The sequence below is a fragment of the Vigna angularis genome, chromosome 1 (assembly GCF_016808095.1).
Source record: "Vigna angularis cultivar LongXiaoDou No.4 chromosome 1, ASM1680809v1, whole genome shotgun sequence".
Classification (NCBI taxonomy): Eukaryota; Viridiplantae; Streptophyta; class Magnoliopsida; order Fabales; family Fabaceae; genus Vigna; species Vigna angularis.
In genome coordinates, this window is record NC_068970.1 from 45,474,168 (window position 1) to 45,497,251 (window position 23,084).

The 23,084-nt window shown below is 33.3% G+C and overlaps 2 protein-coding genes across 13 annotated transcripts; one reads left to right on the plus strand and one right to left on the minus strand.

Moving 5' to 3' along the window:
- Positions 1-5,322: 5,322 nt before the first annotated feature.
- Positions 5,323-8,138, plus strand: LOC108319416 (transcription factor bHLH144). 9 transcript variants are annotated; one of them, XM_017550547.2, is made up of 4 exons: positions 5,323-5,472; positions 5,993-6,137; positions 6,463-6,644; positions 6,948-8,138. In XM_017550547.2, the coding sequence occupies exon 4, from the start codon at positions 7,251-7,253 to the stop codon at positions 7,953-7,955; it is 705 nt and encodes a 234-aa protein (XP_017406036.1). In that variant the 5' UTR covers positions 5,323-5,472; positions 5,993-6,137; positions 6,463-6,644; positions 6,948-7,250; the 3' UTR covers positions 7,956-8,138. The 9 variants fall into 9 exon arrangements, with proteins under 9 accessions (XP_017406036.1, XP_017406037.1, XP_017406031.1 ...); XM_017550548.2 differs by having other exon boundaries at positions 5,330-5,472; positions 5,998-6,137; XM_017550542.2 differs by having other exon boundaries at positions 5,331-5,565; positions 6,458-6,644.
- A 987-nt stretch (positions 8,139-9,125) lies between these two features.
- Positions 9,126-22,468, minus strand: LOC108319413 (tobamovirus multiplication protein 1). 4 transcript variants are annotated; one of them, XM_017550532.2, is made up of 14 exons: positions 22,451-22,468; positions 22,051-22,320; positions 21,520-21,570; positions 20,761-20,794; positions 19,112-19,198; positions 18,972-19,023; positions 11,991-12,165; positions 11,759-11,854; positions 11,333-11,393; positions 11,045-11,109; positions 10,712-10,786; positions 10,535-10,610; positions 10,164-10,330; positions 9,126-9,450 (listed from the first exon to the last, which is right to left on the minus strand). In XM_017550532.2, the coding sequence occupies exons 2-14, from the start codon at positions 22,153-22,155 to the stop codon at positions 9,421-9,423; spliced, it is 1,074 nt and encodes a 357-aa protein (XP_017406021.1). In that variant the 5' UTR covers positions 22,156-22,320; positions 22,451-22,468; the 3' UTR covers positions 9,126-9,420. The 4 variants fall into 4 exon arrangements, with proteins under 4 accessions (XP_017406021.1, XP_017406024.1, XP_052730690.1 ...); XM_017550535.2 differs by lacking the exon at positions 22,451-22,468 and having other exon boundaries at positions 9,126-9,491; positions 22,051-22,368; XM_017550533.2 differs by lacking the exons at positions 9,126-9,450; positions 22,451-22,468 and adding an exon at positions 9,535-9,777 and having other exon boundaries at positions 22,051-22,366.
- Positions 22,469-23,084: the final 616 nt, after the last annotated feature.

Below are 23,084 nucleotides of genomic sequence, written 5' to 3' on the forward strand. Positions count from 1 at the left end.
CTTAACTCTACATTACTATTTTTTTTCTTCCTTAACATCATTCCCTTGCAAATAAAGAATGCACACAAAAAACCTCACACCCATTTTTCATCATTAATAGAAATAACCTATGCAATGCAGGAATACTAGAAAGAGGGTATGGTTTTAAAAGTGTTTTCAAAAACTCTTTCATAAAACAACGCTTGTCAACAATGGTTGGAGTTTAATGATCAACTATAGGTATTAGACAATTGTGATTTTAATAAAAGCATTTAAGAAAACCTTTCAAATAAAGAAAATGATAATAAAATTGTTTTTATACCAATTCACTCATCATGAGCTACATTCAGTCTCCCTCAATAACTCTTGAGAGGTTTCACTAATCTTATACAAGATTACAACTAATTTTAACTCGCTTTTGGTTACAAGTATTATCAGAACTCTTGGTCCCCTAGTCAATCATGACTAGTCCAAGTATTCTAAACCACTCATGGTTCCTCTAGTCAATCCTGACTAGTCTGAGTTTAACCACTCCTAGTATCTAAGTATTCTAACTACTTCTAATATCCCTAGTTAATCCTAACTAGTTTGAGTTTACCCAATCCTGATTGTTAAGTATTATAATTACTCCTGGTTTAAAACCGAGTATTGTCAACCATTATTGGTTCCTTAGCCAATCCTGACTATAACGTTTAGTTCAATACAAACACATTCACTATTTGATTACAAATACAAATTTAATAACTCTCAAGGAGAGGATAAGTACAATACAATACAACCTATAATCATATGAATTTCTTCCTCTAAGGTTGAGAAACATCAAACGATATATGTTTGAGCTAAAGTAGAGACCATTTTTAATCATCTTTCTTGACCATGTTCTCTTTCTCTCTCCTTTTTTCTCTTTTATTTTCATCTTTCCAACCTCAATAACCTCTTCTCTTTAGTAGATCTTCTTTATATAGTCTTCTTAAAAAATGACCAATTAATTAGGGTTATTACAATGTTAAATTAATATTCCGTCAAAGTTAATTTTAATTTAAATAAAAAGTTTCAAGAATAATAAAAAAAATTAAGATAATTTTCAATCAACATTGAGTTATGTTAATTATTTTAATATAGATATTTTTGTGTCACATTTTTTTTACTTGTTAAAATTTAAAGTTAAGATATTTTGTGAAAAAACTAAACCAATAACATTAAACAATTGAACTACAAATAATATATAAAAAAACATTATTTAATTCATATAACATACTTATCTAGTGTAAAACATACATTAGATGAAAGTTAAAGATGATAAAAAAGTATACCAAGAACAAAAAAATTCATAAGATGGAAGACATTACTATAGATCAATACACAAGAAACTTTGATGAAACAAGGTCTCTTACAAACTTGCTTATCTTGAATGAAGTTCAAATCACCAAATACATGTAAAAAGTTTGATGAAGACAAAATACATCCATCAAAGCTCCATATGAAAAGATCACAAGACACAAGTGATATCATGTTAAAACAAGTCTCAAAGACACAACTATGAAAGCATCAACAGATGACATGCTACTAGACCAAAAGAGTCTTATAAGCTAGACTACACATAAACTCAAGACATATCAACCTTTATACACATATCATATAGATTAGACACAAATTTCAAGTGCTTAGCACAAGGCATGTCTTTCATATGTTGCATCGTCAAATAACTAAATTGAGTAATAATGCTTCTCAAGATAGATTATGACACAAATATCATTCGTCAACATGGATATGCTCAATATGCTATATGGTATTGTTGGCAAAAGCATAATAGAAATAAAAAAGTGACTTACACATATTTTCAAACTACAACAATAGAAGTGCCAACATAAAGTCATGAACTTTTGATAAAGTTATGACACAAGATCCCATGAGCACCTAACCTACAACAATTTTATGTTCACACCTATAAAAGGGAAGCTTTTGGTTGAAAAAAAGAAAAAATTATATTATTTCCTTTCAATTGAAAATGAACCTTGTAATCAAACAACCTTTTATAGTCTACAAAGACATTGCCTACTCGGTGCTTAATTTTAACAAAGATTAACATATAACATAGAGACTTTATGTACTTTGTCCAGAAAGACATTGTATATTTGGATAAGAAGGAGTAACTTAACGTACTTGTTGTAAGCTATAAATGACACTTATAACTCTTGTAATATTTATTGATTAGTTGAAACCTGTTGTAGTTTGCAAAGCATAGTTAGATGTAACATAAGTTTGGAGTGAACTAATATGCAAATTGTGTATTCATTATTATTATTTATTATATGTTTGCATTTACTCTTAGTCACAACTCTTATCCAAGTAAGTATTTTGATCGTGCTTTATAAATTATTAGATGACTCATTTGCCTTGTCTAATAGACTTTCTTACAAATACTTTTTAAAAGTATTTTTAAGTTATATTCAAATCTTCCTCTTTCTAGAATTAACATTATCTTTCAACTTGTACCATTTATTTTATGTTTTATCGATATCTATTTTAAAATTTCTTTAATTTACACCTTTATATGAATTAATTATGTTTTTCAATATATTCTTTTTTGTCTTCTCAAGTTTAATAAAGAAAAAGAATGTCAATGAAAAATTAAAATAACATGTTGGATATACGAATAAACACATTCTAAGTATAAAAATATATATACATTATTTACTAAATATCAATTCATTGTACAAAGTCAAAATATAGCATACTAACTAAAATTAGATAAATATACTATATTATGTTATCCAATGATACTACCTAAAGGTTTTGGGTAAAGATGAAAGACCCATTAACCCATTGCCTTAAGGTTTTGGGTAAAGAGTGGTGTCGATTCCTTATATAGTTGGCTCAGATGTTATTGATGTTTGTGTAACCTACAAGGAACCTCCTCCTCGAAAGACCTAACAATGGTATCAGAGCCGATGGTTTGTCTTAGTAACCGGCTTAGACGAGTATAATGATCCCTATACTTAAGGTTTTGGGTAAAGAGTGGTGTCGATTCTTTATATAGTTGGCTCAAATGTTATTAGTGTTTGTGTGAGAACCTCCTCCTCTATAGACCCAACAAAGACAACTTCAACATCTCCTTAGTTATCTTAAGAGCTTCATGGATAAGTATTCACAATTAAGAAGATTTAAACTATGATTTTTTTATTTGATCAAGTTGTGATGAAATTATATTTTTCTTCCTTTTCAATGTTTTATCAAGTGATTTAAATTTAAGTTTCACATTTGTTTCTGTACTACCATGTGTAACTACATTATTACAACCAAACAATACAAATTACTTAAAATTTTTAAAAAATGTTAAAGGTTTGTGGAAAACCAACCACAAAGGAATCATTCAATAAACATTTAACCCTACTAAATAAATTTAACGTGCACAAACAAATATTTCAAACCTGTAACTATTTTCTTTAAGCTAAAAACTTACTCTAATTATACATTTGTTATTGGCTAGAACAATTCTCAAAAGGAATTTAGGATTTGCACATTATAAATTGAAATTTTCAACATAAGAGAGTCGGGAGCTTTCAAATAAGAGAAAAAAAATCAAGTTAAAATAAATTAATTTTCATATACTTAAGAAACTCTACATCATCATGCATTTTAAATCATGTCTTTTTGTTACAAAGATTGCAGAAATATATATATATATATATATATATATATATATATATTTAATTTTAAGGACTAAAGTAGTTCATAGGAATTAAAAAAAAAAACATATTTATTAAATTAAAATAAATAAAAAATTGTAAGAAATAGATAACATAACAATACGTATGAGACCCAAATTATCACGTGTTACGTTGAACATCACATATTTAATTTTTCATCAAATTTTACAGCTTAGATTTTATCAATTCTAATTTGCGTATTTCAAATATAAACGGTGCAAATGTGTGTAGTTTTAAACTTGTACTTCACAATTTTACAATTTTGAAATTTAACCTACTATATGAAATTAATAACGGACTCAATTTATTTTTAAAATCTATCATTAATTTTTTTAAATGTTTTTTCATCGATTGCATTTTTTAATTATTATGTAAACTTCTAGTACTTTAAGTAAATATATTTTAGCTTAGGTGTAATATGGGTAGAATATTAGAAAATATTTTTGAAACTTTAAGAATTAATTAAATTGTAAATAATTCATAAATTTAATACTTTTAATTATTTTTTAATAATTATTTATATTATATTGAGTTTATAAAATATTTTTTATTTTTTAAAGTATTATTTTCCTTTGATTTTACTTTTAATAGAGATAATATATATAACCGTTATTTATGTCTTCTCATCTCTAATTTACTATTAACTTATTTTTTTCTAACTAGTCAATCAACTCTATTATCATCTATATAAGAATGAATTAATTAATGAGTTAAAATAAACTAAAAATGATAAGAAAAATTTTCCTTTAACATCAAAATAAAACCGCATAGTACGGAAACAAAAACAAAAATAATTTTGTAAATATAATAAAACAATTTTTTTACTATTAAAATATACAAATTTATAATACACTTAAATTTAACAAAGTTAATCTTTAAATTAAAGAAAAAACTATAAAAGTCAGATTTCGTTATTCTTTTTATTTTTAAGGTTTTGGCTATTAAAAGTAACACCTAAAAGTTTATTTCCTTAATTATTTTTTTGAAAGAAAGTAAAAAAAGAATTGTCCAAATCCTGCAAAGTGTTCTATATTTGTCTTTAAATGCTCCAACTTTATCTTTTATAAAGTCTTCTTTTCCCTTTCACACGTCCTCTTCGTTTTTAGATGTCATTTCAATAAAGCCTTTTTTATTTTTTAAGAATATGTTCATTTTTCTTTATCCTCTGAAATAAAAACTACTTACATCATAAATAACACTATCATAGCATTTCTAAATAAATCTTCAATTTTAATAGATTCATATTGATAAGTCTGTTATATTTATTAATAAAGAAAGGTAGTGTAAATTTTAATGTTCTTAGTAAACTAAGTATTTTTAAAATAATAGTAACTGTAATAATTACTTAATAATTTCTATAAAAGAAAATACTTCATTAATTAACTAAGTGATAAAGTGTGAATTTCTTTATATATTCAACAAGTAAAAATAATTAAATTTTAGTTAATTAATTAATCCCACAAACAGACACTGCTCCACATGGAAACTAGTGACTGGAGTGAGTCCATTATGTATGCATTGTCAAACCTCATGGGTCCCACTTTTCTCTTCACGCGCGCTCTCATCCAACGGTTCAGATCACACCCGCAATAAACGGAAGTGCATTTCCAAGAACCATGCTCATTCCATCCAACGGCTCACATTTCTTCTCTCTTTCTCTCTCCTTCAAAAAAAATGCTCCCAAAAGCAAAACGCATCCTGGCTGAAATTCTCTGCTTCTTCTTCGTCACTGCCCTTCACTGATTCCTCTTTCATTTCGTTTTTTTCTCTTCCAAAATCTTAGGTTTTGATCTGTCACTTTGATCTTTGACTTCCAATTTGTTTGGTTCAAACGTTGTTGCGGTCAACTCTGGTAAAAGTAATTGTTTTTGTGCTGGTGAGGTTCCAGTTTTAAGATCTGTATAGTAAAAGTTTGTTTCTTTTTTGAAAAACAAAGGTATATACATGTGATGAGTTTTGCTCTACTGTTAGCTAGGGTTTTCTTTCTGAAATTGATTTTCTGTTTTAGTGGGGGGCTTAGTTTGATACAAAGTTTGGAACTTTACTGTGTGGTTGGCTGCGAAAATTCGTTTATGTTAATGGGTATGCAAGTTGAGCCATGGATTATGTGATTCAGATTAGATTTAGGTTTTTTCTGAGGATAATCGTGATGCTTTACTGTTATTTGTAAAAAAATCTTGCCTTTTCGCTCTAGTATTTTGGAGCTAGATTGGAATGTTTTGTTCTTGAGTCCTTTGGTGTCTCTTTTATGGATGGTTGCTTCTTGATTTTAAGATGAAGCCTTACTTTGACACTTTGTTCAGTTCAGGTTTTTGGGTTTGTCTTATCTGATAATCTGGAGTGGAGCTAAGTCAAGATGCCGTGGGTTTCCTTGTTTGTGGATCACAAAAGAAATTGTGTTCGCTTGGTGGTATTTTTTCGTGTGATTCTGTAAATTATTTTGCTCAGGTGAGGAATTTTGTCCTGCCAATTTGCTCTACAGTTTGTAGAACTATTCTTTTTTTCGATGGAATTTTGATTGGAACGTGTCTTGTAATAGTTTTATGTCTATTTCATGTGATGGAATGAAAACAACTGTGATGTTGGTGTAATACTTTTGTTTCATGGAGAACATGTATCGATCCTATGACTTAAGACTTCTTAATATGTGAAAGGATACATTGAATATAGCTGCCATAGGTTTATATTTTAGGAACATTTTATGGAATCTCATATTTTACCTGTCATATCATATCTGATGATCTTATATTGTTTCTTGGCGTTGCAAGTGTAGTCCCATTAGGTTGCAAAGGAACTCTTTTTTAGTTTTTCTCCATTTCATTTCCAAAGCTGTTGGGGGATTTGAGGATGTACTTTGCCATAACAATAAAGAGATACCGAGCTGTGAAGGAAGTTGGACAAATTAAAATGAGTGTTGGAGTCATTGCGTACAACCAATTGATGCTTGTTTGCCAGGTAAGTTTTTCATCTTCCCCACTTTTAGTTTCTAAAAGTATCTATGAGGTTCATTATCTTATTGTGGCCAATAGCTTTACAAAGAAACAGGGTTGAAGGTTTATGATAATGATAACTTTTTAAAATATAAGACATACTTTTGAATGGGGTGGAAGTTTTCTCTAATTGTGTAAATAACATCTTGTAGATCTAGTAGTATTTAACACCATTAAATTCAGCAACTATTGTTGCTAACAACAAATTCAGTTTTGGTTTTCCCCTTTACTATTACTGCTATTTTACCACACTATTTTTGTTTTGCAGGCTGAGTATTTTCGTCAGTTGCTAAAACCTGTTACGTAGTCTAGCTTTGAGGGACATTGGTTTGGGGGTGGGGATTGCCTTGTATTGTACTTCATCATTAAAAAGCTCCAGAGAGATGAAGTTTTAGTTTGGAAAAGTTGCCATTTGATGTTAGATGGAAATTGGAATCACCTTAGCACCTGCTGTTTAGTTTTAACATTCCTTTAGGAACTTCCTTCCAGCTTTAGTACATAATAATTGCCAGTTGCATAGGCTAAATCAGCATTGCTTGTTGAAATTCAGTCAGATTGAACAGATAATATAATGCAGACTCAGGAATATTTTCTCCCGGAGAAGATGGTACTTCCTTTGGCAGATGACTCCATTGATGCTAATGCTCATATGCATGCTCCACTTGCTTCTGCCTTTGATGCTTTTTTACCTCCAGCTGTGGGGCAGATAACACCCTTTGAAAGATTTAAATTGCAACCCTCTGAGGCATGCCCCAAGAATTTTGTTATCTTTGATCAAACAGATCAGCGAAGTAGGATTATGTTCAATCCTGCAATGACCTACAAATTTAATAGTCCTGGCTTAAATGTTCATGCTAATTTTTCTCAAGATTTTGAGAAGAATAAAGTCAATCAAATGGAAAGAGAATTGTCATCTCCTTTTGAAGAAGATCCTAATGACATTGATGCATTGTTGAGCATAGGAGCTGATGAACTAGAAGACTTTGATGAGGAAGAAATAAGCACAGCAAGGACTCATGAAAATTATGAAAATTTATCTGATACTTGCTCCAGTTATTGCTCAAAATCAAGGAAGAGGCTGTCATCATCTTCTGTACACAAGTCTTCTGAGGCTAATGATGGGAATAACAGGGAGATAAAGAGGATGGTGAGGATGTTGAGAAAGATCGTGCCTGGTGGAGGTAATCAAATGGATTCTGTTACTGTTTTAGATGAAGCTGTCAAGTACCTAAAGTCTCTCAAAGTTGAGGTGGAACAATTTGGAGTTGAACCATGAAGATGTGAGATGCTGCTGCAACAATTGACTATTTCTCCAACCTTGTTTGTTACTACCCTCTCGCACCATCCAAGTTATGACAACAGGTCTGGCAATCTGAGTAATAAATTATGACTGACATTTTACTGATTTAGGTCATGTAAGAAAATACTATAAATAACTGTACTTTTAGTTTGAGCTTTACTGTGTTGCTATGCTGGCCTAAAACTCAATTTTATTTATGCATGCTTCTATGTTATGAATGTACCATAAATATATATGGCTCAAGATAAATGCTTCTGGTACCCTTGTCACAATGATGTTTTATATGCTGCTGCCAAGCGCCGCTTTAATTTCATTTGATAGTGCGCTGTTTGAAGTATGTTTCTTGCAATTGTTGACTTCATGTGCTTTTAAATATGTTTCCAGAAACAACGCTGCTTTTATGTTGATATGTTATGTAACATGGCTGCTAAAGTTCTGGTTGACTGTTTTTCTTTTTCTATATTTGATGTGCCATATTTTCTTGTAAAAGTGTAAATATCAAGCAACAAAGATGGTCTTGCATGCATTGTTGTGTTTTTTTAGTGCTCTTGTCCCCCGATTAGTTTTGCAGTGTTAGTGGCGCACCATTGAAAAACCTTTTTCAGTGGGCATCCACCTTTTAAGCCGTTTTAGGCCCCATAGTGATTCAAAATCCATTGAGTTGCCTAACCGTTTGCACTAAGATTCTGAATTTTGTATGTATTCCTTTCTCGGCATTGCTCTAAAGGTAATTAAAGAATTGAGAAATAAAAGCATTTTTTATAAGTTACTCAAAGTACAGTTTTCTGGTCAGTTTGGGATAAAACTTTCTATAAATGTCATTAAGAAATAAGAAAAATAAAAAGAAAATTTGCATTAATTTATTATAACTATCGGTGGACTAACTAAGCTTGGAAAGGTATAACTTTTAACGGCATAAAAAGTATTTAACTCTTCAGAAAATACCATTTTATTTGTTTTTATTTTCTACTGAAAGTATTCATGGATCCTTTATTTAAACATATCCTAGAACAACAAATCGTATACGGTTTTTTAATAAAATTTTCATCTTTTAATTGTTCAGCAAACTACTAATATTTTATGATTCTTTCAGTTTTTTTCCTTTCCATTTGATGGACCATCAGTACAAATTGAAATAAAATCGAATTAAACAAAATACACGAAATGATTATGGATCTTGAAACTGTTCCAAACTAATTAGGTTCCATTAATACGAACCATATTTCAAATCACGGATCTGATCATGCATCCTGCATCATGGTAGAGGCTTAAATTGAAGCATATTTTGTTCTTAAATTGTAAATGTCGTGATGAATTTCAGGGGTACAGGATTTGAATCACATTTTCCCTAGCAGTTAAAAAAGAACTGTTACGACCATTTGTACCCATAGTCAAGTCAGCATGATTTGGACAAAAAAAATCTTTCTCGAGATCGATTAATTCAGCTTTCAAGCAGGCTAACATGGTCACCCTGCAACAGCCATATTCATGTCGGACGGGAGTTATTCAAGTCTGAAAAATACCCAACCAGCATTGAAACAGTAGCGTCCCAAAATTTGTAAAAAGAAAAGAATTTTTCATATATCAAATTGCTGATATATACATTTAGATTTAGATTGTAAATACAGTGGGAAGGGAAACCTCTCAGCCTTAAGCACTTGCATCCATCTATCATTTTCTCTTATGCGCTCTAGGGTTAAACATATTCTGAGGATATTTCAATAAGCTGTCCAAACTCCAGCAGAACAAGACATTTGCAAAGGTTAATGCATAACTATATAGGACTCGCTCTTGATATCTGCAATACTAGCAGCATTTATATCACTAACAGTTCTTATGCATCTTCAAAGCCACATATGACAAAAGCATAACTACTATAACACTAATAAATGAGCCATGCTTGCTGGTTCACTAAACAAGGTTATATTTCGCATAGATGTACTATTGGACTATTCTGGATCATCATATACGTTCCCCTAATGCAAAGCCCTTTTATTCTTAGGGAAACAATATGATTGTGAACAAGTTTCAAAGCAATCCATGTTCATATAAAAAAAAAAAAATCAACAGAAGGATAAAATTTTTTTTTAGAAAATGATGTGAAACGGTTGGCATATTCTAAAATCAAAAGTTGAATACTGCATGGATAATTTAACCAAAGGAAGATATATATGATATAGGCACCTGATTCTGCACGCTTGTTGCCGTAGTCCAGCGTTGAGGATGATGAATTGCAATTGAACTATCAGCAACAAAAGTTATTGTTCTAGATTCTTCTGGTACGACAGCAGCTTCTGCAGGTGGTAATTCTCTCATTACCCACAGTATCACTGCTGAAGGTATTGATGAACCTGGAAGAAGCATCATATTCAGATATAAAGGAGATGAAATCACTTCAGAAAGTTATTGGCAATAATACGTTATGTGAAAATTGAATGGAGAACATAAACCAATTATTACACAGCAGAATTTATACAGTTTCAAATACTGTTACGGAAAGAATAGAAGATTTCTGCAAGTGGACTAGTAACTGGTAACTGAATTAAAGCACATACCCACAAAATAATACAAAACGAGTATAAGAGAGGTGTATGCATCATTCAGACGCTGCTGATGCCAGTTATACTGCATCTGCAATAATAAAAAATAACATAACAAGAAAGTTCAGGAAATCTTAAACCTTTTTATCAAGAAAAAAGTAGAATTCTTGCACTCGTTTCACTCATACATACAGGGATGTCAGTTAAAAGTTCTACACATGAACTTGATGTGAAGCATAGTACAGAGACAATAGTTAAACCTGCAACCTGAGAAAACTGAATCCGTTAACAATGTATTTAAATTTAATAAACACGCAAGCCTGACAGCAAAAGCCTGTATATTTCTATCTCAACATACGTCAATATATTTAAAATTAAAATAAGCATATAAATTATGCATCAGATGAAAAGTTAGATTAAGTGATGGCAGCCACGGGTCAGTCTAGCATGCCCCCCTGAAAAAAGATTCAAAATCACAAAGGCTAAACATTGTCAAATACTCGAGTGGAAACAGAAATGTAGTACCTTCCACATTTCAGATGAAGGTTTCTCGGCTCTCACTTTGCTCATTTTCAAGCATAATAGGATTCCTGTTAAGATACAGCACATTATAATAAAAACAGTTGACATAAAAGAGGCACATCACAACTCACTAGGCATTAACAATTTAACCCCCACCAAACTATGCACAGGACCTTTTAGAGTATAAATTCATCTAGTAAAATGAATTTTTATTTGCAAATGGAAATTTCCACTCCATGATATTAAATCTACTGAAACTCAAAATGGAGAAATAGAATAGCAGTTGCTCACCATAACAGGCTAATGCTCCTCCCAACAAAATCATTCCAATAGCAGAAAGATCCAAATATACCTGCAACATAATTTTGGTCACAAACCATACTTCAAAGGGTTTTTTCGAATCAGCACACTACTGCTATAGTGCCAAAATAGGTCCCAATGCAATCTTCTAGTTGGCCTGGTATACTAACCGCTTTACTAAAGCAGCCCCTGTAGTCAGGGTCCGCTTAGCTGTTATGGCAGAGCTATGCTGTGCTACTTAAAAGATTGATTATAAACAACACTAACCAAAGCCTTGTTTCACTGGGTGTTGGCTATATGAATCAAACGATAACACTGTATTTTGTCATTAACTAAATACTCAGCAAGTCCATTTTAGATCCAAGTCCTTTTTTCATTGATAGATATAAACAAAAGCTAAAATGACAGTGCCCATACCTGAGCTGCCACTTCAGAATCAATGGGATTATTTCCTAGCCCAATCCAGATTATCAAAGCAAATGCCATCATGGTAATGAAAACTAGCAGTGTAACCTGGAAAAACATGAATCATCATTATACACAAATGAAATACATTTTAAAGTAAACTATTAGACAACAGTCATAATAGAGAGGAAAAAGGATACCACAATCAAAACTACATAAGAAAAATTCATTGTTTCCCATATACCAAAATCACAATCTTTTGCCGATTTCCAACACGAGAGAGCCGAAGAGGAAAGCACTTTCGATGGCTATCTATGCTTGCTATGTTTGATTCATTGGATGTCTTTTCCAGCAAAGGGTTCTCACAGAAACTTCCTTCGTAGTCATCATCATCATCTGCCTGATGGCAAAGGTCAACCCTGCATAAGGAAGCCCCAGCACAAATAAACAAGTTCATATTTAGCTATGTAACAATAACAACAAATCCTTATCCCACTAGATAAGGTCAGCTACACATATCACACAATAACAATAACCCTTTATGGCTTGATTTTATTCTATTTTTGTTTGCGATGTTTCTATCTAACAAAAGACAACTAATAATATCCTCTCTAAGAAATTCAAATAACAATAAAATCAAATTAAAACTTAAAATAACAACAAAAACACAGTGAAGGAGCTGCTGGTTCAAAGTGGTGACAGCAGCCATAATGATGGCATCAGTGTAACGATGGTGTCAGCAGAAGCAGCAGCAATGGCAGTGGCAGCAATGGAATCTGCGGCAGGGGTCAGCAGAGACTGTTGGTTCAATATGGGTAGGGTGGTTTGGGTCAATATTGTTGTGATGTTTGGGTTGGGTTGGGATGTACAACCCAACTTACTCTTTTAAAAGAAAAAAACACTTGGGCTGAGTACCATTGGGAAAATAAGAAAATAAAGAAGATCAAGGTTTCACTCTATGGGTCGGATCACACAGACCAGAGTCTTCTTCTCACTGATGCTACTGGTTGGTTTCAGATGTGCGTGACTGCTACTCTTTCGTTTCACATGGGTGCTGCATTGGCACTCTTTGCAACTTCTTCCATGATTGTCCCGCAACTCTATTTTGTTACACCCAAATCTGCAACTGGGCTGCCATGAAAAATCTGCATCGCCACTGCCATGTTGTGGTGGCAAGCTATAACTGCACCGATTTCTGCCATTGCGAATACTGACTAACAAATGATGTGGTGATCTACATAGAGAATCTTTTCATGAATTAAATGATAGATAATCTCACCACGGTTCATTTGTTGCAAAATTGGATTAGGAGGTGATGTACAATGTGGTAAGAGCCATAAGCACTGGGCCTCTATATTGGACATTGAAAAAACATTATTCTTTTCACTCTTCAATTGTATGAAGAGTTATTGATATGAGATAACGGAAAATATTAGAGACGCAAAAATCCTTCGTGAAAATATATTGGAAACAATAAAAGGTTATCGTGGAAGTATTGTCACTAAAAATAAAATAAAATATATCAATATATATATATATATATATATAGATATAGATAATTCAAAAAAATCCAAAAATATAATTATAATTATATTCAAAAACAAACAAAGACAATGAATAACTAATAATAATGTCATGTCTAAGAAATTCAAATAACAATAAAATCAAATTTAAACACCACAATTTCATGTGTAAAACTTAAAATAAAACAAAACAATGAAGGAGCTGCTGGTTCAAAGTGGGTAGAGTAGACTTGTAGTCCACGGTGGTAGCAGCAACAGTAGCACCATCAGCAGCCAGACTACACAATAATAAAGGAGACCGTTTTGTTCAATGTGGGTAGGGTGACCTAGGTCAATATTCTATTGTAACGTTTGGTTTGGGGCTAGTTGTACAACCCAACTTATTTTTAAAAGAAAAAACACTTGGGATGACTCTGTTGGGAAAGTAAGAAGAAAAGAAAGAAAGGGCGTTGCAGGTCTTGTGACCCTAGGTTTCTTCTCCTTTGTTTCGCATGGGCATTGCCCTAGTCCTTCGTTTCGCACAAGGGCCAAGCTACACTTTGATTTCCCACGAGCACTGTGCTGTACTCCATAACTTTCGCCATGTTTCTTCTGCGACACTTTTGTTACACCCAAAGCTAGTACGGTGGGCTGCCATGGAAAACCTGCATTGCCACTACCATGTTATGGTGGGTGGCAAGCTATAACTCTGCCACCGATTTCCATCATGGCGTTGCTATAATATAATGGATTTTTGATAACATTGGAAATGAAAATATCGTAAAGAGCACAATAGCCATTAAATAACCGATTAATTGGACAACTTGTTGATGTTCAAGTGAGTTAGAGTCTCACATTGAAAGAAATTAACATATTGAGAAATATAACTTAGAAAGACCCACAAATCTATTGTCCTAAGATTTTGTGTTGAGACTAGAGTTTTAAATCTCCTGTGGTTGGTTCGTGGCCCATTAGTGAAATTCTCCAAGTTTTTCTTTGCCTTGGATTGCCCAACAAGTAGTACAGGTGTTGATGGTTCATCCTATTGATAACATTAGACGAGTACGATGGAGTTGCTAGTGGATCCATGGATCACCCTTATGTTGAAAGTTTTCCTAGTGGGGATATACATGAAAAATTTCGTTGAGGTGAATGACAATACAAATATGGATATTTTATGGATCAAGGCTTTTGCTTGTGGGAAAGCGTATCAATGTGATAATGACTCACTTGTGGGGGAGATTGTTGGAGTTTAAGCATGAGTTGAAGTTCCACAGTGAGTAAAAATGAACAAGTTAAGCAACATATAAGTGAGAAAGACCCTTAAACCTATTACCTTAAGGTTTTGAGTTGAAGGTAATGTCATACTCACTTATGTTGTTAGCTAGTGGCTCATTGGTGAATTTCTCTCGTGTGTTTCTTCCCTTGGATTTGCCCAACAAAGCTTACTAGATTTGCATCTATGTAGGCAACTATATCAGAGTAACCTTTACTTGCCTATATATACCTCTTCCAAGTGATGCCTTAATATTTCTTGAAAATCAAGGTACAACATCCCAATGACTATCACATGAGGGGATTAAGAAACTAATTGATGACACTTTCAATAAAAGAAACATTTGGCCTTGTCACAATCTAGTAATTTATCTTCCCAACTTCAAAATAGGAATTTTCCTTAGGTAGAAGATTAACATATAGGTATATAAAAGTAAAAATTGGCTTGCTAAACAACAAACTAGTCTCTTAAATATCCTGAGATACAACAATGTCTGGCTCTGAGTCAGATAGATTAATTCAAAGAAATTATCACTCCCCACATGCTTGGTTTGAAAATGATTGGATAAGTGTTGGGCTTTTGATTCCATCATGATCATCATCATCTGTAATCACTATGACATCATTCATAAACATAAGAACTAAGTAAATACACCCGTTAGAAGAACATATTTATTGAAAGGTATATTTGCTAAATGTATTGTATGTTTGATGCAGACTACACAATATGTATTTATACTAATTTATAGAATCAATTATAATAAATTTCCACCTAATAATCAGGAATCAATCATCCTAATTTCCTAGAATATGTAACTATTAATTTCCTACATTTCTGTAACATCTAATTACATTCTAACACTCTCCCTCAAACTGGAGCATATATGTCATATGAACCAAGCTTGTAACAAATGTAGTCGACCCAAGGGCTTCTAAGGGACTTGGTGAACATGTCAGTCAGTTGATCGCTTGACAAAACCAGTAGTGATTTCTCATAAAGCACCTTTTCTCTAACAAAGTGGCAATCAATCTCAATGTGTTTGGTTCTTTCATGGAAGACTAGGTTTGATACAATGTGAAGTGCAACTTGATTGTCACAAATAAGCTTTGTTTCATGGATGTCCCCTATTTTTAGTTGTAGTAGTAGTTTCCTAAGTCATGTAAGCTCACAAGTGGTTGTTGCCATAGCACGATATTCTTCGTCTGCACTAGATCTGGCAACTATATTTCGCTTCTTGCTTCTCCATGAGATATGGTTTCCTCCAACAGTACCAGAAGTGGATCTTCTATTTGACGGTGATCCCGCCTAATCTGCATCAGAGTAACAAGTGATCTTAGTATTGCCTTTGTCTTCATACAATAATTCTCGTCCTAGAGCATTTTTTATGTATTGAACAATACTTGTCACAGCATCCCAATGGCTATCACAAGGGTCATTTAGAAATTGGCTTACCACACTAACCGTGAAAATGATGCCAGGTCTGGTGATGGTGAGATAATTGAGTCTGCCTACCAGGCAGCGATATCTTTCCAGGTCTTTCAATGGCCACACCTAACTCGGAAGAAGCTTGATATTGGGATCCAAAGGAGTATCGCAAGGACAAAAGTCATGCATTCCAGTTCCAAGAAGAATGTTCAAGGTGATTCAAGGTCTTTTCTATACCAGGATTTGATCCTGGTGATCAGTGATCAAGATGATACGATTGGTTATTAGAATGGGTTGTAACACAAGGTTTAGTCGAATATTAGTTATTCGTTTTTGAACTAGAATGTCTTCATCCGAGTGCGTTCACTTCAAGACAAGAAGAGGAGTTTTAGCTTTAGGGAAACCATAGAAGCCAAGATTAGGTATTTTATTTCTATCTTTGGATGCTTAGCTGATCTTCCACAACTAGTTTTGAAACCAATGTCTTAAGGAGGGCTAGTTCATCCTTTAATTCAAATTAAATGGGTTAATGGGAAGCTCAAGAAGGATGGGTATTGCGCTCGATTGAGTGAGTTAATGGTTGTCATAACCTGAAGTTAGTCCAACAAAGCTAGCTAATAAGGAAAAACCCCTCTTCTAACTCCCTGCTTGTAAGCCTTCTTTCTTCCTTACTCTAACAAGTAAGCAAGTCAATATTTACGTTGATTAATGATAATTCCAGAAGAAGATTGAACAACTTCAATGCCTACGAAATATTTTAGAGGGCACAAATCTTTAGTATGAAATTGCTATGAAAGGTGTTCTTTCCAACCTAGGTGACAAGTACTTCTTGAGGAGACTTAGAAATAGTTGGAGAAGACAATGGAGAAACAAAAGCATATTATGAAGGTGATAAGATGTGATAGTTTAGAAAATTGTAGATGGGATGACGATAGGACAATCATGCATGTATAAAGAAGTGAAGGGAAAAGAAAAGGGAAATGGTCCACAATGCTTTGCATTGTCATGCATTCTCCTACAATGCATTGCCTTATTTTGTACCTTACCATTGACTTCTTTAATGTTCTTCACCACCAAACAATTACAAGTTTGCAACCATCACGAGTCAAAGTTGAAATCATTTCTTGTGTGCATGACACTGTACATGTTGGTCTGTCGGATGCACAAATGAAACCCCTCACCACCCTTAATGACCTCTTTCAAACAATACTTCATCAAGATATTTAGTATGTAAAGAAGTGAAGGGAGAAGAAGAGGAAAATGGTCCACAATGCATTGCCTTATTTTGTACCTTACCATTGACTTCTTTAATGTTCTTCACCACCAAACAATTACAAGTTTGCAACCATCACGAGTCAAAGTTGAAATCATCTATTGTGTGCATGACACTGTACATGTTGGTTCTGTCGGATGCACAAATGAAACCCCTCACCACCCTTAACGACCTCTTTCAAACAATACTTCATCAAGATATTTAGTATGTTCAAAGTCTACATGACTACAATCACATCATATGTTAGGTGCATCTTTTCTTTAGAGTCATGCAATAGGTTCCAACTTTTCCTTCCAGTACCAAATGTGATTATTTAATTTTATAAAAGCTTCCACTTTTCTCTTAAACTTCTTTTCAACTTGTTTATTTTTTTTTCCTTTAAGTTCAACACATATGCATACATGCTCATTGGTATAGATATAGGCATCACAGTTACAACCAACATAAGTATGGGTCCGCTTATAGGTGCTCATTAGCAGGGTTATTAAAAGGTTGCTTGTAATTTTGCATATAGTACACTCTTGAGCACTCTTATTTATAATGAAGAACATATATAATAAGGAACAAAATCAATAACTAATAATGGGAAATATTTGCTAAGATATTTACCTATTTATGTAATCAAATCATATTTCCCTATTTAATGCAAATCAAATTATACAAGTTGGAGCATAAGTATCACGTGATTCAAGCTTGTTGCAAATGTCATCAACACGAGATCCATTGAGAGACTTAATGGAGAAGTTAGTCAGTTGGTTGTTGGAGTTGACAAAGCCAATAATGACAAAGCTTCATGCATCAGTTTGTTGCAAGTGCGTCAAGAGACATGTCATGGAGCTAGTGGCACATGGCAACTACTGCTCCAGAATTAGGTACCATAATGGTTGCTAGAGAAGGGAAACTTCGTTTGCATTAAGGTTTGTTTGACTAACAGAGAGCAAAAGATGGTCAAATAGGGTGGTGGTTTCCAGAGAGCAAAAATGCTCAAAGAGTGTGGTGGTTGCCCAAGAGCAAGGATGCCCTAAGAATGCAATAATTGATATGGTGCAAAATGAGCAAAGGGCGGCGCTCAATGTTGCTGAAGAGAAAAAATTATTAGAGTGCTTGCAACTACCAAAGAGCAAAAGTGCTAAATAGAGAGCAAAATATGCTCCAAGGGCGTGGAGGCTGCAAAGAGCAAAAAGTTTTGCAATGGGCATTGTTTACTCAAGAGAGTCAAAGTGATGAAGTTGAGGATATTGTTTAACCCAATAGAAAAAAAGCCAGTTTGACAAAGTCAGGGCCAATGTCCCTAGAGAAAAAGTCATTATCTTACAACAGATGAATGACCAAATAGGTGAGAATGATACTACTCCTATTTCATATTGAAATACTTGCTTGCAATTGTGTATTTTGTACACACGAGTATTCTATTTACGATGAAGAGATGAAATAATAAGGAACAAAATCAATACCTAATAATAGAAAAACATTTTCTAAGATGTTACCCTATTTGATGCAATCAAATCATACAATAATTCCCTATTTAATGTAATCCAATCATATCTTTAAAAAGGGTAATGTCATTAAATTTACCACCTACATAAGCATGTGGGTATTGGAACATGTAGTTTTACCTAGCACCTATCCATTTAAATCCCTACTAAAGAGGGTTTGCAAGTACTTGTTGCTATAAGTAAATATTTCTAGCAAGCAGTGCCAGTTCATGAAACAAATTTAAATGTCATAACAATAAGCAAGATTACATACCAGAAGGATAAAAGTAGAAGAAATGCTGCAAAAAAAAGTACTTTGGGGAAAGCTGCAAAACAATTTTCAAGAATTTAGGGATTTTAATTTAGGATGAAAATATTTCACACGTGTCTAGTCAATAAAGAATGGAGGCTTACCCATAAACATGAAACCACAAGAGTGTGACCAAAAGGTCCATCCCTTGCAAGCAGCAACAAGTGTCAATGCCAAATAAATGACATAACCTGAAATTTTTAAACTTAGTAGTTTAGAAGAATTAAAGAGAAAATATGAGGAGGATATGAATTATTGACAGCTCATTTTATTCATCAACGCATGTATTTTGTTACAAGTTTATAAAACAGAACCTTTCACATATTGAACAACAGACGACAAAGATGTTATCAAAGAATCCTCTTTTGCACAAAAGAACCGTTATGCATGAAACTAAGGTGGTTTTAATTAAGCTCATTGCCCAAACCCTATACATATGCCAAACTGACTCAGATTATTTAGATGGGCATGCAAGGCACCCATAATATCAGCCTTTGCAATCTTGGAAGGCCAAAAATAATGTGAGACATACCAAGTTTTCAATTATGATCAAGGAGCATGAACAATGAATTGACCTTAATAAAGTTATAACTTATAAGGCAAAATTGGGGCCTCATCTCAGCACACAATCAAATTTATCATGATCTATGAAAAGATACGAAATCTGTTTTCCATTAAATGCAAGATTCCCAATATATGTCTGCCTTTCACTGTACAACAGATAAGAGTTGAACTAACTGCCAAAGTCTAAGACTTCAATACTTGACCTATACAATTTAAAGAATTTATAATTAACATGAAATAGCATGATTTCCATTTTGAATTTCTAACCCGCAAGTGGATTTGGTGAAATATTCATTATAGAAATTTAGTCTATACGCACACGTACATGGAAGAGAGGAGAGGGGGAATGGAAACTATAGTTTCTAAAGGTTGTAACAGGGTAACTGCCTCTAAGGCAGACTTACTATTCAAGTTTACCAATATACCAAAGAATGCTGACCAAGGCCCAAGCTGTCAGTCCTATAGCCTTTAGGGGTCTGGCTGGGATTCATCCCCATCTTCAGCATACATTCTTATGAAAAATGGAAAAGAAAATGCTCAGAAGTAAGGAATACAAATCCTTTTCTCCTCGGTATTCAAATTCTCCGTATATATAGCACTGCTAATAGCCTGACATTTCAGAACTGGTAAGTGCTTCACAGGTGTAGATAGTTATTTCTTTTTCACTTGAATCATACATCTGGTATCTTGGTGACACTTCTAGAGGCATAAGGGAAAATAAAAGTCAAGTATCAAGCAGATCTGTTATCAATCAAAATTTACACTACTATAAGACGTGACAACTACAATGGATGTCTGGTAGAGAAACACCAAATATAGGCATCTCCACGAAGGTATCAACCTAGAATAGAGAGAGAAAACTAAGAAGTGAAATAGGAAAAGCAGGTCAAACTGCCAAAGTATAGAGCTACTCTCAGGTAAAACAACTTGAAAATTGGCAGTATTGAATGTCAAGACGATTAATAAGACAAATTTTCTAATGAAATGATGTAGCCACGAACCAAATCTATCTAAACCCAACAAGTTATTACAACAAAAACTGGACAAAATATCAAAATGGGCTCCTATAGTGTAGCAAACCATGAAATTCTAAATGGCTTAAATTAATCATAGATACAAGAGAGGAAATGATGACAAATACGGAACACGTAACAATATACTTGAACATCAAAAGTAAAATACAACTAACCTAAGTTAGAAGAGCCAATCAACAGATGGAACACCTGCAACGCACCATATTTACATTTCATTAGAAGCTTAGTATGTATAAACAGAAACCTGGGGTAATAGCAAGTAAAAAAGCCTAGAACTGAGTAGAGCATGGAAACTAAAAATCCATAAAAGTTTATCCATACATAAAATTCAAAGATAGAAGTAGAATATTCCTATTAGCAATGTTATAGAAATGCCTAACTGCATTGCAATATTTCTGTCCTTTCTTATTATAAAGCACAGTACTAACTTGATCTATTTCATAGACAGTCAGACATTTCATTGTGATGAGAAATTGTTGCACACATTCAGAATTCAAGATACTTACACACATATCTAAACACCCAAATCATCAGCAAAATATAGAAAGGATGCAAGGCAGAAAGGATAATCAAAGGCAGTTGAACTCAGCACATACTTCCATCAAGAAATTAAGAAACAGTAACTTCAAGTAGTCATGAAAACACATTCTTCTAGCCTTCAATATACACACATTTGACCAATAACTCAATCCCAATGCTCTAGCGAATGCTACAATGGAAACCCTCTCAAATCTTGATAATCGGTATAGACATAATTCCAACGGCACTGTTATACACAGAGGCTACAGCACTACCAGTAAGTGGCAAATGGCAACCGATCATTTAATAAATTTACAACATTAACAGATTTAGCTATTAAGAAAAGATCCAGTCACAGCAAATAATTCGACAAGTAGCCTTTAAAATGCACTTACTTTTTGCCGAGTCAAACCAAGCTGCGCGTTTCTCAAGTGAATCCTCGTCAACTGGAGCACGCAAACAAAAAAGAAAAGAAAAACCCGACAATAAGTAAACGCAAATAACTTCAATCTTCAGCACTTCCACTTTAGCACAGAGCTTAATATCTCAAATCAGTTTCATCGAATTCTAAAAACTTAACAGTGACAAAGTGCAACCACAAAAGTCAACATAAAGTGTGGCCAAAATTAAACCAATTAACCACACAAGCATACTACTAAAACTGACAACTGAATATTTAAAACAACCGGTTACACAAAAAACCCCGAAAATTAAAACCGTTCATAACATCAAATGATTGAATTCGGCAAACCGTCACTGAACACGATGACGGAGAAGAAACAGACAAAAAGGCTCAAATGCACGTTTCTTTTATCCTCCCGAATTTAACACATTCTATCGTTTCAGCACGTTCCTTATCGAAATTAAAGGAGAAAACCTAAATTGCGGAGCGAGGCAGAAATGCAGGAAGCGGCGTAAGCCAAAACCTGAAAGAAGGCAAGGGAAGCAACGAGGGCGTGAAGAAGAGCGAGAACGAGATTCACAACGAGGACAAGACGCGGAAAACAGTGAGCGTCTCTGAATCCCGACATGGCCTCGTGCGTTTGAAACAAACAAACACCGCTTGCGTTGTTCTTTCTCCTTCTTCTCTGTTCTACTCACTCCTCCAGATCTACGCGTATATACGCATATGCATATGCATGTGATGCGTGGGTGTATCGTATCGCATCGCAGATTCATTCACAGCATCCACAACACTAACAAAACGTGACACAGTTAGCTGATTTAGTGGAGGGGCATCCATCCTTGGGAAATAAAATAAAATAAAATATAAAAGTTAATAATAAATTAAGTAATTAATTAATTAATAATATAAGGTGAACCCACGATAAAAATCATGGTCCTGGGTGAGAAAGCAAAGACCACTTCCTTTCTTGCTTCTTTTTCATCACACACTGTACAAAAACATTGTCGCTTTTTTTATTTTTCTTTTTAAATAAAATAAAACCACCACTTCCTTCCGTTGACTTTCTTCTCTGACTCTTCTATCATAATCTCACGTGTATATTGGCTTTTAAATCGTTTTGTACTGTAATTAATTGCTACTTATTTGTTTGATTAATTTATTAATTGTGTTCTTCTCTCCACACTCCCTTTTCGGCCTACAATGGGTGGGCTAATTGGCCCTTGCTTGTATTTTTACCCCATCTAAATTATTTAATTTTTGTTTATGATGTTCTAACATTATATTTTGATTTTATCTTTGAACAACATCATCTTAGACACTTTATTTTGTTGTTTAAAACTAAGTATTTTTTAAACCAAAATCAAATACACAAATTATTAGAGACTAAAGCTTAATAGCTTATAAAGTTAATAAAAAAAGTTAAACTTAAATCTCATTTTCTTTATTTTCTAATTTTGTTCTATCTAATTTTATTCATACACCAGATAATATAAAATGAATACTTAATTTATATATATATATATATATATATATATATATATATATATATATATA

Coding starts and splice junctions, on each gene's coding strand:
- LOC108319416 (XM_017550547.2), top strand. CDS start 7,251: ATGCAGACTCAGGAATATTTTCTCCCGGAGAAGATGGTACTTCCTTTG.
- LOC108319413 (XM_017550532.2), bottom strand. CDS start 22,155: ATGTCGGGATTCAGAGACGCTCACTGTTTTCCGCGTCTTGTCCTCGTT. Junction 20,795..21,519: donor TTGGTTTGACTCGGCAAAAA/GTAAGTGCATTT, acceptor GGTGCGTTGCAG/GTGTTCCATCTGTTGATTGG. Junction 12,166..18,971: donor CTTCTACTTTTATCCTTCTG/GTATGTAATCTT, acceptor TTCCTTATGCAG/GGTTGACCTTTGCCATCAGG.